The sequence below is a fragment of the Aulonocara stuartgranti genome (assembly GCF_965226115.1).
Source record: "Aulonocara stuartgranti genome assembly, chromosome: 11".
Taxonomy (NCBI): domain Eukaryota; kingdom Metazoa; phylum Chordata; class Actinopteri; order Cichliformes; family Cichlidae; genus Aulonocara; species Aulonocara stuartgranti.
The window spans coordinates 29,321,383-29,335,596 of record NC_138947.1 but is presented as its reverse complement, the minus strand read 5'-3'; the positions used below and the strand labels follow the sequence as shown (position 1 = coordinate 29,335,596).

The window sequence follows — 14,214 nt, the reverse complement described above, 5'->3', positions numbered from 1 at the left end:
TGTTGCTGCAGATACTCCTCTCACAAACCAGGAGAGACTGGGTTCTCACAAGGCAACAGAGTTACTTGGTGTTATCCTCAGGCTACGGTACATGTTGACGGCAGCACTGGAGATGGGGGTGAACTAATAAGGACTGAATTCTTTCTTTAATTACCGTTTCGTTGTCTGCACTTGCCCTTGCTCCTCTCTGCTTTTCCAACTTGAAGCTAAAGCTAGGCGCTCTGTAAAAGGTGCTATTGTCCCCAGCATCTTGCCTCACTGATGCATTTGCAGTTTGTGGATAGCCTGATAGTCTTTGTAGTTTGATGCTCTTCATTACCTGTGCAAACTGGGTACTGTGCATTTTAGTTTTCCTTTTTGCCTCACTGGGGACAATATAGTTGGTACTGTTTTCTTTTTTGTTGTTTTTTCCCCACCCAAATTCTTCTTTCACTCTCACCCTGCATCCACCGTGTCGAGATTTGTTCACATCACAGGTTAACTATGATTTTAACGAAAAGCATTTCCTGAACCTCTATCGATTATTGCTATTCTGAATTCTTTTCGCCATAATCATGTCTTAAAACTCTGACATTCTGGCAGTACTAAAGATTGGGAAGTTAAGGAAGAGCCACTGGAAAACAGAAGAGAGAGGGGGAAAAAAACCCTTGTGGAGGTCCTTGGGGCATCCTAGGTGTACAGGCTGTTTCCTATAAGGACCTGTGCGTGAACCGAAGACTGAATTATAAACTGGCCTCGGTCAGTTCTTCACTGGCCGGATTCGGAGTCTGGAAAACCTGAGAATGAGGCTGAATCACCAACGGCGGACCAAAAGAATAATGGGAGTAGCAGAGATATTTTGTAAGCCTCCCAAGTGGCCAATTCAAACAAATGTAGGCCCGTGTAAGAACAGATGAAAATGTTGGCAAAATGCTCATCAGCTCAACAAGAAAAGCTGTTAATCAGTAGGGAGTAAAGCGGTCCACTTAGCAAGGAATCAGCAAGCTCTTATGTAGCATCTTTACACAACTCCACACGTACGCTGCCCAAGCACGGCAGGAAGACTTTCCACAGAGTATCATCTGAGCCGTGGGTCTGGCAGACATAAACCAGCCATTTTGTTTATCCCTTAAAGAACGACTATTACATTTACTGGAACGCTTGAGACACTGGGACAAAATTAAATACACTCACTTTTTCTGTATTTTCATAGTAATTTCTACCCATGATTCCTTTTGTCAACAAGAGGCGTGAATATATTTATATCTGAGTGTAGCTGGTGGCTGCCTCAACAGATCCCTCGGGAAGAAAAAGGCATGTTTCTCTTATAGTATAGCTTTAAAAATTTCTACTTTGAAGACACATCGTGCTTCACTATATACGTGCACACTCAAAAAACGACTCACGGGCTATATATATATATATATATATATAAATAAACCAGCTAACCACAGACTGCACATGCATGCACAAATCCTCCACTCAAAGGATACAGGGGGGGAAATGTGACTCATCGGACATGAGAAATTTTAATTGGCTGCCAACAGCTGGATGTGTGTCTGCAGCCTATCTCACTGCCTGCACATTCGCCGCTTCTCACGTCCAGTTAATAAGCAGCACAAAAGGGCTGGCTTTACGGAGACGCGAGGCTGCCGGAAAAGCTGGACACCAGGTGTACAATCTTTTGAATTAACAATGTCTTGGCTACTTCCTCTCTAAACTGAAGAACACAACTTGTCCTGAAAATTTATTTATCAGAAGAGAACACCCGTTTCAAAAGGCTCCAACGAATCTTAACTGTTTATTTACTGAACTGAAAACGGTTCCATCTCACAGTGCCTCGGTCAATGAAATGATAAAAATGTATTTTAAGACATCCCTTGTGTAGTAGAGTTTATCTTTTAGAGTCATGTTTTGTTAGTGTGATTTACCCGTGGGGGTTTCTCAAATGTGTTGAGAAATGTGAATCTCGTAAGAAATAACAACTAAAAGCCTAGTTGCATATCATATACAGAACACACTGTTCTCCATGCTTTACTATTTAACGTATATCGTATATATTACTTTTTCAACTTACAACTCTACATAATTAGGGAGAGAAACCTCTAATGGGTAGCATATATGATAGCTACTCAGCCCAAATGATGTCCTTTATGGAGTGCAAATTATTGTGGGGGTATCTCTTTTTGTATTACTTTTGTGTAACTCACCTTTTCCAAAAAAGCTACGCAGACAATAGAGTTCTTATAGGAGTGCTGTCTAGTGTGTGGCTCAATCAGTTTTTTTATGCTTTTACTGAGAGGGTGCAGGGGAGGTCAGTCAAAGGCTTCCCACCTGGGTCACTGATGGCCAGCCAAGCTAAGTCAGGAGGAGACCGTTTCAAGTTACCTACCAAACCTACCAAGACAAGGCTGTCCACCTAAACTCACAGGCCGAACAAGGAGAGCGCTGATCAGAAATGCAGCCAAGAGGCCCATGGTGACATGGCTGCAGAGATCTACAGCTCAGGTGGGGGAATCTGTCCATAGGACAACTATTAGTTGTGCACTGCACAAAGTTGGCCTTTATGGAAGAGTGGCAAGAAGAAAGCCATTGTTAACAGAAAACCATAAGAAGTCCCGTTTGCAGTTTGCCACAAGCCATGTGGGGGGCACAGCAAACATGTGGAAGAAGGTGCTCTGGTCAGATGAGACCAAAATGGAACTTTTTGGCCAAAATGCAAAACGCTATGTGTGGCGGAAAAACTAACACTGCTCATCACTCTGAACACACCATCCCCACTGTCAAATATGGTGGTGGCAGCATCATGCTCTGGGGTGCTTCTCTTCAGCAGGGACAAGGAAGCTGGTCAGAGTTGATGGGAAGATGGATGGAGCCAAATACAGGGCAATCTTGGAAGAAAACCTCTTGGAGTCTGCAAAAGACGTGAGACTGGGGCGGAGGTTCACCTTCCAGCAGGACAACGACCCTAAACATAAAGCCAGGGCAACAATGGGATGGTTTAAACAAAACATATCCATGTGTTAGAATGGCCCAGTCAAAGTCCAGATCTAAATCCACTCGAGAATCTGTGGCACGATCTGAAAACTGCTGTTCACAAATGCTGTCCATCTAATCTGACTGAGCTGGAGCTGTTTTGCAAAGAAGAATGGGCAAAGATTTCAGTCTGTAGATGTGCAAAGCTAGAAGACACATACCCTAAAAGACTGGCAGCTGTAATTGCAGCAAAAGGTGGTTCTACAAAGTATTGACTCAGGGGGCTGAATAATTACGCACATCCCACTTTTCAGTTATTTATTTGTAAAAAATGTTTGGAATCATGTATAATTTTCATTCCACTTCTCACGTGTACACAACTTTGTATTTGTCTTTCACGTGGAATTACAATAAAATTGATTCATGTTTGTGGCTGTAATGTGACAAAATGTGGAAAAGTTCAAGGGGGCCGAATACTTTTGCAAGCCACTGTATGTATAAAACCAAGCACCTATCCATGGAGTTTGCCTTTAAAAATAATAATGAAAGAATAGGATATTCTAAAATTGTCATTGAATTTGAGCATAGTGCTGTAACAGCAACAGCATAATGCTGTCAGTTGGTCAAATTTCTTTCCTCCAAGATATTTCACGATTGACTGCAAGTTATATTACTGCAAAGTGGAAGCATTTAGGAACCACAGCAGGGTTGTAGAGTGCACAAATGTCTTCGATGCTCTACCGACTCAATAACTACACAGTTTCAAACCTCCTCAGTATTAACATCAGCACAGAAACTGTGCACCAGCAGCTTCATAGGACATGTTTCCATGGCTAAGTAGCTACTGTAGGTGTCATATATAGGCCCACTACTTTTGTCCATATAGTGCATTTCTGGGATTTAAACTCACATAGACAAAACAGGTTTTTAACCAATGTGACTTTCTTTAAAAAAAAAAATTTGGAGTCAACAACAAATGGACTGATCAAAGATTCAGCATCAAAGAGCCATTTATAGATATTATACTTAAACTAGTTCTGCATGGGTGGGTTGCAGTGTGACGAAACTTAGATGGTTGTGTGGATTGCATCTCTGCGGATTCTCAGGCATTTAAACTCCTGCCAGCCCAGAGCAGCTGCACAGCGCCCAGTTTTTAGGGCACCACTTGTGAGGGGTTACTGAGGACACTCAGGGAACTGTACTACTGCCTGCTGTCACTGCCACAACAGTGAAAGCTTTCAACTGTGGGGTGTGTTTCTTTTTGTGCATTTTATAACATAAATAAGCAACAAAGTGTATGAAACTTTGAAGATTTCTATCTATAGTGTCACTCTGCTTTGTAGTATTGTCTCAAGACTGCTGAAGTTAGTTGATTTTTCATAAAACATAGTTTTAAGAAAGCTGAAAATTTCATTATTCTGTATATGTTGCTAATTATTTTCCACATAAGCTCTTTTACACATTTGCTTGGTGAGTAAAAAAAGTCACTGGTTTGCATCCAAATTCCCTCTGAGGTTGGTATCAGGAAATCTGCCAAATCAAACATGCAGAACTACCAGCTGTGGTGACCCCTTGTGGTAAAGCAGATGCTGAAAGTAACTTTAGCTTAATTTTAATGCTAAAGATACTTTGCCTTTAAAAGTTGATTGAAAGCTAAAGGCTTTAAAATAAAGCTAAGTAATCTTTTGTAATATCAAAAGATCATTTGTTCCGTTAGCGCACTAATGAGTCGGCTAATTGTTTCAGCTCTAGCCAGTCCAATGAAATGTAAAGCATTTTAAATATATGCACAAAAGGCAGACAAACACAGCTTTAATTTAAATGCTAAAATCTATCTGTTAACACGTCTCCCATTCCAAATGAAAATAATGGCAGACATGTCTACCTCTGGATAACCAAAGGTCATCTCAGCATTGTGCCTTTGGCTCCTTTTATGCTTGAAATGAACAAGCCGTAGCATTTGGATGTCTCCGCAGCGTTGCATCTGCCACCTTTTATTTGTGATGGCAGGTGTTGCGTAAGCTACTTCCATTTGTTTTAGTTGTGAATAATGTACATCTGGCTATTTGCTTGCTTGTTTCTGATTAATTAAAAGATAAAATAAAAGCCGTTAATGCGTATTCCTGTGCATTAGTCTGGGTGATAATAATCGTGATTTGCACTGAAATTAATTCTGTGCCTTCGCTGAAATTTGATAATAGCCTGATTAAAAGGCTGTTTCACTGCTCATCCAGCAGAAGAGGCTTGAAAAAGAGACTTGTATCCCTAGAGTGATTAGTTTAATGCAACAGTGACTTTACTGCCAAATATGAAAGAAGGAACAGGCCCTGTGTGTGTGTGTGTGTGTGGGGAAATTGGTTTATGGGTTTGACAGATGTTTAAGGAATATTGGGTTGGAGGAAATGACAAGCAGAGATGTTGTTGACAAGCTCGAGGTGGCAGGCTTGGCATCAGGCCTGTTAAGCAGCACATAAACACACTATTCAATTTCATGGCAGTTGTTTTAATGGGGCACAAATTACAACAACAACAAAAAAGGAAAAAAAGAAAAATGAAAGAAAGATTGCATGGACTTGAGAAGCCCCCTTGAACAAACTGTAACTGACTGCGGCTCACTCCGAGTATTTCCGTGCCAACACAATGCTGCAGTCTCTGCCATCAGTTCAAATTGACTCCCTATTAAATTACTACCCTCCTACCACAGTTTCTTCCTGCCTTTTAAATGCTGGTTATAAGATATGCTTGGCAGCAGGCGCAGCCTGGTGCTTGCTGATGAAGGTGTATCTTTCAGCAGAGGAGCATGAAACTTGGATAATAAACATGCGAAATTAAACAGCTGGTGACAAACAAAGATGGTTTGTGATGTATTCAAGGACCATTGCAAAAGGCAGCAATCCGAGTGTCAAGAGGATGCATGATTATGAGTCGTGTCTCACTGCAAGCCTCCTTAAGGTTTGACTTGACAGACATGCCTTTTTGTCTCTTCATAACATCAGACCCTCCCCAGCTGGTCTCCTGGTGGTTTAGTCTACAGGCGCTTTGCCCTTGGTGAGCAGGAAAGAATCTTTCTAGGCCACAATTCTCCAAACTGTCTTGTGTCATGCTCCTTCCTGTATTTAAAAGTAAATAAGGATGGAATACCCACTGGAAAGAAAGCTCCCTTCTCAAAGCCCGCCCAAATTAAATATTTTATTTTAGTGAGTGCCATAGCCTGTGTAAGGCTGAGGCAACATAAACTAGCAGTCGCGTCTTTCCAGCGGTAGAAGGGATCCTGTTTATCAGGAACCAAAGAGAACCACACTGCCCAGATGAACGTTGCCCAACTTTGTACCACAATAAACAAAGATCCAGTAGGAAGACGGTTCCTCTGACCAGCAGTATTTATGGCAAATGACCATCTAAATGAATAACAGATGTCAAAGTATTCAGCTTGAAACTCAAACGATATGATTCTTCAAATCTGATTATTTCCTGTTATTCAACAACTTTAATCATTACAGCTTTCATTTAACTGGCATTCTTTGTGCAGGACTGTGGACTGTGTTTTACATCTATTGCTCCACTATTATATATAATGCATTTATTCACTTACTTACAAAAAACAAGTGGCACCAAAATAAATGTTTGTGGTACTTTTTTTCAGTTTGCTCTGTTTGTGCTGTGTGAATGCATCTCTGTTACCTTGCAAACGGTTTCGATATCCCAGGGTAGGATGGTCTGTAGATCAATGACCTCGCAGGATACTCCCAGTTTTTCTTGAGCCATGGACGCCACCTCCTTCAGCACATGAATCTAAACAGGAAATGAAAAAGACTTTTCAGTCTGCCTTAAATTTGGTAACACTAAGTCTTACACTTAAAATAATGTGACAATAAAAAGGCATATTTTTATATTATCTCCAGATGCTGAAAACACTGTTGGTTTCTGAATGGAAAAACAAAAGCTTGTTCCTTTCCCACCACAATTCGGAATGTTTAGGAACTTGTTTACCGCTCTTTTGACCCATCCCAACTAAAAGCCAGCGCTTGACTAATAGTTTGTAACTTAACATTCATATTCACATCTTTGTAAGTGCTACTATGCTGGTTTACAGGTAGTAAAAATGCAATTTCATAATAATGACAATAATTTAAGAATTGCCTTTTATTTTACTTTCAGCTAAACCAATATTGCACCCGATTCAGAACAGACTAACAAAAAGAAAGCTGAATGTGAAAAGTCACAAGAAAAAGAAAAATAGGCGTAGAAATCGTCCTGCCTCATCAATTCATCACTGTAGTGTCTGGGTTCACTGAGTCTGTGTTTACTGGCAGCCATTTTTTCCCCCGATTGCTTCCAAACAAGAATTGCTGTGATAAATCTGAATGATCGCAACTACAATAGTTGTCAGCAGATGTGCCAGTTTGAAAAAATAAAAACAAAAACACAACTTCAAACTTATAAACAAGCATAATACTCAATAATGCAATTCTAAAGAATAAAAAGTTACATTGTTTGCTTATTATCATTTAAATAAGCGAGACGGATGAATGAGGGTGGTAAAGGATGCTGTTTAGAGAAAGGAGAATCATGTTTTCCTCTACTTTACTAGATCCTCTTTCCTCCCTATCCACCCTTCAGTATTAATAGTTAGACAGTTTCCTTCAGCACTGTCCGACCCTCCCCCTGCCACGCTTGAAAGTACATGATGCCCTGGATAAGCCTGTTAAAGTGGCTGGGTACAATCGAAGTCAGGGATGACTCCTGTTGAGTTACAGGCATCTTTATATCAAGCTGAGGAACATAAAATCTCACATGTGAAAAGAAAAAGGCCACAATGGAAAGTGTGCAGCAGACATGTAGTGTTAATAGAGAATCATCGACAGCCTTGATGTCGTGGAGAAGTCTGGGCAGATATGGTCTCTCAGGCTGCCTGCTGAGAGACCTTGCTGGGACACAAAGGGGGGCTAGGGAGAGACTTAGAGTTAATCCACTGCTACCCTCCCCGGGTTTAAATGTCATTTAGTGAAAATGAAACTTGGACCCTCCTATATTCCTGTGGCCATGGAAAATGAGTCAAAGATAGACTATAACATTGAAACTGCTCGGGTAACCTGCTGAGAGTGTGTCAATGATGAGTGTGATTGCCTACCTGCGTTCCCCAGGCAACCAGAGTGACATCACTTCCTTCCTGTAGGACCTCAGCCTGTGAGAGTGGGATGGTGTAAGGGTCCTCGGGAACCTGCTCCACTGAGAAAAAACAAAACATACACATTCAAAACCTCTACAAAATGTAAAATGAGCAACAACAACAAAAAAAACATTAATTCATCATTTCACTATGAAGTCTGAGATTTTTAGCTAAAATACTCCAACTCGAACTAAGCGTGCCTCTAAATGACAGACCAGATGACAAACTGATCAAATAACAGACCTTCAAAAACAAAACAAAAAAAAGATCCCTGCTCTTGAACATTTTATCTGGCTCACTTCAAATGCTTCTTTAGGCTTTTTCCAGAACCTCATCTCTCACCACAGCCAGTGTGCTTTTATCAGCACAATCTAATGCATGAGCTAATGAGATCCTCTGCCAGCTATGGGCTTGTAACTCTGATTAATCTTGACAACAACACATTGGGATGGGGTATCAATCAGAAAAGGGGCCACAAACGGAATATCAGCCCAAAAGAGGGAGCCTCGCAGCCAGGCCCTCTTTGAACTCAAGTCCAAGACAAAGTGCATGTAAGTATATGGTTTGAATAAAAGCTATTAAAGTCGTGGAAAACATTAGCACAGTCATGGAATTTATTATAACGCAAAAACTTATCATAAACTCAGAACTGCCATCACTTTCAAACAAGCGGCTTATTAGCAGTATTTATACTGCACAGATGCAAACATTGAACCTCTAAATGTAGCATTTACGGTCTTTGAATCTCATTCACCATCTTGGTTTTGGCTCCAAAGTTTGCACAGCGTACAGGATCTTAAAGTGTGAGTGGATCTTGGAGAACGTGAACTACTAAAAAGCGTTCCTCAAAGGCAACACAAAAAGTTAAAATTGCAATTAGGCGGAGTAATTGTGCTCTAAGGAGATGCTGAGTTTGAGACCTTTCTGGAAACCTTGAACGGCTTCCATGATCCTTTAGAGCCTACGAGTTGTTAAAGGAAAGAAAGGCTGCCCATCCCAACGACTTTGATGAATTATGTGCGACTCTCCTGTTTAGGCTTCCAGACGAGACAGAAAATTGGCCAATTGAGTGGAAAAATAGCCTTTTTCAGAAAGTTAAACCTGAATTATGAAAACTGGGTTACGGTTTAACAAGTGGAATCTTAGGTCCTTGCAAACCAGTATAACCTCAATGGGGCAAATGAGTGGTTTTTGTCCTATTGGAAGCAAAAAATTAGAGGCCCCAGCAATCAAAAAACATGACTTCATAATCGAGCAGAGATCATTAGAGGCATGTTGCACGAGAAGCTGGTTTGCTCTGCTCCTGTAGGAAATGAAAATAACCCTGCACATGCTACAGCTAAAATACCCCTCAGTGTGAAGCCGACAATGGATTTGTCACAATGTAACATGAGGCGGTTTGATGTGTCAGTCACAACGGCGGCCTTACTAGGTCACTCCCAGTGCAACACCCCAGAGTTTTTCCTGCATGTTTAACCCTAACTCTGGGATGCAATAACCAGGCATCTCAATGTGAATGTAAAAAAAAAGGTCTGATTTGCTATGTGCAGCTTGATACACTGTCTACACTCCTGCACGATGAATTCCAAATACCCACATGCACTATGGCTTCATGTGTAATGGCCTAGGCATGTCTGAAAACAGCTGTAAATAATATTAAAGTAAAGGCCACTTTACTTTAAGATCACTTTGACAGCAGCAATGTCCTGCATTCAGGACAGAGAAGGGGTAGAAAACTATTAGCTAAAACTATGGTGCATGCAATGATGGTAGGGCTGGGCGATATGACCCAAAATTCATATCTCGATATTTTTTAGCTGGATGGCGATATAAGATATATATCTTGATATTTTTTTAAAGCCATAAAGTAAGAACAAAAAGAGAGTTCTTAGTCAAATCTGTGTCCCAGATGTCACACAGGCACTTCTATTAACATACAGCATAGACGTACATGAAAAAAAAAAATACTCAAAAATAAATTATGAGCATTTATTAAATAATAATGCTCCATAAATAAAAGAAAACTATGTTGTTTTTGTGCATAACAAAGAGCTCACAATTGTGCATACTGTTCCCAACTTCTACTGCGTGACTGACAGCCTGGAGTTTGAAATCTGCTTCGTAACCATGTCTCTTAACAGGTGCCATTTATGGTCCTTATACACACACAATACGGTAATATTACGTTGAAGCACAGTACGTATTACTACGCGAGGCTCCTCGGTACCCGTAATGCTCCGACAATCCATCAAGCGGTGCAGCTCCGTAGCTTGCCAAAGTCGTACTAAAACATTTTTTGACAGATTGCTGAGCGCCGTGTACCACATTAAATCGGTTCGCGGTCATCAATCACAACCAGAATTCATACAAAAGGCGCGCTGTCAACTTTTGAGAAAATGAAAGGATTTTAAGCCGTGCATGGCGTTAGCGTGGTTAGCTCGTTAGCACGTTGACGCCGTCCAGCCCCACGCACGGGGCGATGCACAGTAACTCGTTAACGGAGATTTGCCGTGTCCATCTTGTGGCTGCAGGTGAAGCGATGGGGGAGTTGTGTTCAGTTAAGGAGAGAGGCGAGGTCGAGTAACGTTGCGTAAAGACAAAAGTGGACGAAAGAGGGGCAAACTTGTGGCCCCACAATTATAATTATAACGTAACATAGACTATATCGATATAAAGGCTATTGCCACATCTTATATCGCGTATAAAAACATATGGATATTTTTTTTTAAAACTCGATATATCGCCCAGCCCTAAATGATGGTACAGCTGATTTTTAAGTGCCTCTTACATGCAGATGATAAAGGATTCAGGAAGTTTATTCATGCAGGCCCATATGACAGAGAATATGCATGTTCTTTTTGTTTTAATATTATAATTTATATTTAATTGTGTTGTGGTTTCCAGTGTTTTGTGTTGTTTCACTTTAAATTTGTAAAAGGAAAAAGCTGAAAATTTAAATAGTTAAGTTGAAATGTGAATAGTTGATTTTTTGTATTATATGATTTATTTATTACATTTTATGTGGAGTGAATAAATAAAAGTATATTTACGATGGCCCCTACAGACAAAGCACATACAAACTTCAAATCACGTACGAACTCTGAAGCACGTACAAACCCTGAAGCACGTACAAACTCCAAAACACGTAAAAACACGTACAAACTCCGAAGCACATACAAACTCCAAAACACGTACAAAAGACAACAGAAGTGCTAGCCAGCAAGTACCAACGACCGGATTTGGTGTGTGGTAATAACAGGTAAATTATTATTATTTTTTTTTTAATTATTTGACTAGATACGAATGCTTGTGTATAAATACACAAACAATACACATATGCTTTCATGCTTTCAATTGTGTAATTTAAGTGATCTAGGTAGCTCTATTTTGGAAGTTCAGTTCATGCTAGAAATGTGTTTTGGAGTTTGTATGTGCTTTTTGGAATTTGTACGTGTTTTGTCTCTAGGGGCCACCGCATATATTTATTTATATATAAACATATATAAATAAAACCGCAAATTTTTTTTACATTGGTAATTCCTTTTGTGCATAATTTTATATTATTGTTAATAATAAATTAATTAAAGCAACAAAACAACCTGAAGAGCCGGTTCGGAGCCAAAACAGCCGGCTCTTTTTAGTGAGCCGAACCGAAAGAGCCGGTTCTCTAAAAAGAGCCGGAAATCCCATCACTACAGTCCAATAACCAATGATAGGCGATATTATTCGCACAGGCGCAGACTTTTTGATGGGCGGAGCAATGTGATTATGCTTGGACTGATTTGCGCATTTAGAATTTATACGTTTTGTTTGGAGGGAATATTTTACCTTCTTTTCTTGTTTGTTTCAGTATTAAAATAGCTACTGTTTGGATTATTAATTAATTTATTTATTTGAGATGCGCCAAATCGCACAAAGATTATATCTGAAATTTTTTTAAATGTTGGCTGGAAGAGACATTTTGATTTTTAACTTACTTTTTGTTTAATTTTGTATTTGTTGTTTGGTCGAATGTATAAGACAGATAAACACTGGACAGGCCTTTAAACATGGGTATAATGGAAAAAAGAAGCCAGTTTCTCTTTGTTTTCTGCCCCACCCATTATGGTTTTTTTTATATTTAAACAAAATGGGGTGGGGGTTTTTTTTTGGGGGGGGGGGGAGCTACTGTCTTTGTTTCTGTTATGAGTTTGAGTAAATGAATGGCTTCATTTGGGCACAGTCTGAGGAGGGTCCATTTGCTCGCAGTTGGAAGAGGGTGCCCTTAACACAACGCTTCTCTTAGCTTCAACCAACATTATTAGCAAAATTACTCATGGGCACATAAATAAATAAATCGCTCTTGTAAAAATGATCTGCGGAAGGCTCGGCAATATCTCTCTTTTTCCATACACTATCTCACCGATCTACTATTTCGTCAATCCCACAAGAGGCAGACAGCATCAACAGTGAAATAATGCAAACAAAAACACCTGCCTTCTTCCTGGCTACAGTTATTGATGATAACTGATTTTATTAACTACATAAATCTGAAACATGACATGTATTACACTCTTATATCCCTTATCAGTCATTTGTCAGTAAGTAGCTATAGCTCTGAGGTATTAAAGCCATCAATAATGATGAAAGTAAGCTTGAATCTGCTTTTATACATTTTGTTTTGTGCATTTTGTATAAAATCAAGGATAAACATAAATTAAGAAACAGAGTTTACTAGGGCAAAAGATTTCAAGTCCACCACAACTCTGTATTTTACTTTAAGGGCATAATCATGTTGTAAGTTCTTATCATTTGTTCTCCTTAGATTAACTGATTATTTTAAATTGTCTGTATGTTTGAATAAACGTGTTAGTTGTTATCTTTCAGTCTGTGTTAACTCTGTGATGGACTAGCGACCTGTCCAGGGTGTATCCTGCTTTATTCTCTGTAATAGCTGGGACGAGCTTCAGCTCCCCATGACCCTGAACTGGATAAGCAGTTACAAATAGACAGACTGATAATCTATCTCATGGTCATAATAGGCCACTGACTTTGTAATAAAAAACTGCACTGCTTTAAAGAAAATGTATGTATACTTTTAAACACAACTTAAACTAGTAACAGTAAATCCTAATTTATGAAAAATTGACATGCCACCACAGCTGACGCTCAGACAACAATCAGCTCTATCACAAGTGGACAAGGCCAATAAAACTGCCCATACAAGCACATTGTTGAAATAAATCACATGTTATTGAAGATCTAGTAACTAATTCACCCCCTTTTTTTCCTTGAAGAGAAAGAGTGCAGTTTCAACAGTATGTTTCAGTTTTTCCACATTCACTCGGTTTACGCTCATTACAAAGAAACACTGCTGTCGTAACTCAACGACATGACTCCTTACTTCAGTGTGGTATGGCAGCTGTGGGTGATGTCTTTGTCATTAAGAAGGCTGTGAGACTAACAATAATTCTGGTCTGTACGTCGAATGAAACAAACCCTTTAGACAACCAGTGAGCCATTCAATTTCTCCCACCGCCACACTTAACAAAGCCATCAAGCCCCAACTGGACTCTTCGGCAGGCTGGTTCTGCACTAGTTGGTATCGGTGGTTCTACACCACTTTTCTTAAAGTCTGTCGGTACAAGTCAAGTCTTTAAAAATTCATCTGTCTTAATTCTTGGAAATCAAATGACCAACATGTGGACGAGGCAGTGCTGTTTTACAGCAGCTTTCAACAACTGTTAACAGTTTATTATGGTATTGCTGGTAATGCTGGACACTGTTTACCCCGGCAGTGTTCCCAAGGCCACGCTGGCCTTGGGGCTTTTTCATGCTACCCCTAAACACTGCACCCAAGGAGCGGAGGGGGGAGCGAGTTCAGCTCGCCACTGTCAACACTTCACAGACCATTTAGACGGCCTGCTTCACACTTGTGGCCCAGCTGATCTCAGTCACATTGTTTGTAGTCAGGCACATTGTTTGTTTGTCTAGCTTCGCACCTCTAAAGAGGGAGAACATTTGCTTTTCATAAAGAATCCAAGCAGAAGGTTGAGGGGGGAAAAAAAAAAAAAAAGCTGAGAGGACAACTGAACAAACATCAACAAAGC

The 14,214-nt window shown here is 40.0% G+C and overlaps 1 protein-coding gene across 1 annotated transcript in view; it reads right to left on the bottom strand.

The window, feature by feature from the left end:
• The window catches only part of bckdhb (branched chain keto acid dehydrogenase E1 subunit beta), a 77,089-nt gene that overhangs the window by 49,080 nt on the left and 13,795 nt on the right, over positions 1–14,214 (bottom strand). The window contains exons 7-8 of the mRNA XM_082552139.1: positions 8,087–8,184; positions 6,637–6,747 (exon numbers count right to left, since the gene is read on the bottom strand). Coding sequence (XP_082408265.1) covers positions 6,637–6,747; positions 8,087–8,184 — 209 coding nt within the window. The remainder of the gene's footprint in view (positions 1–6,636; positions 6,748–8,086; positions 8,185–14,214) is intronic.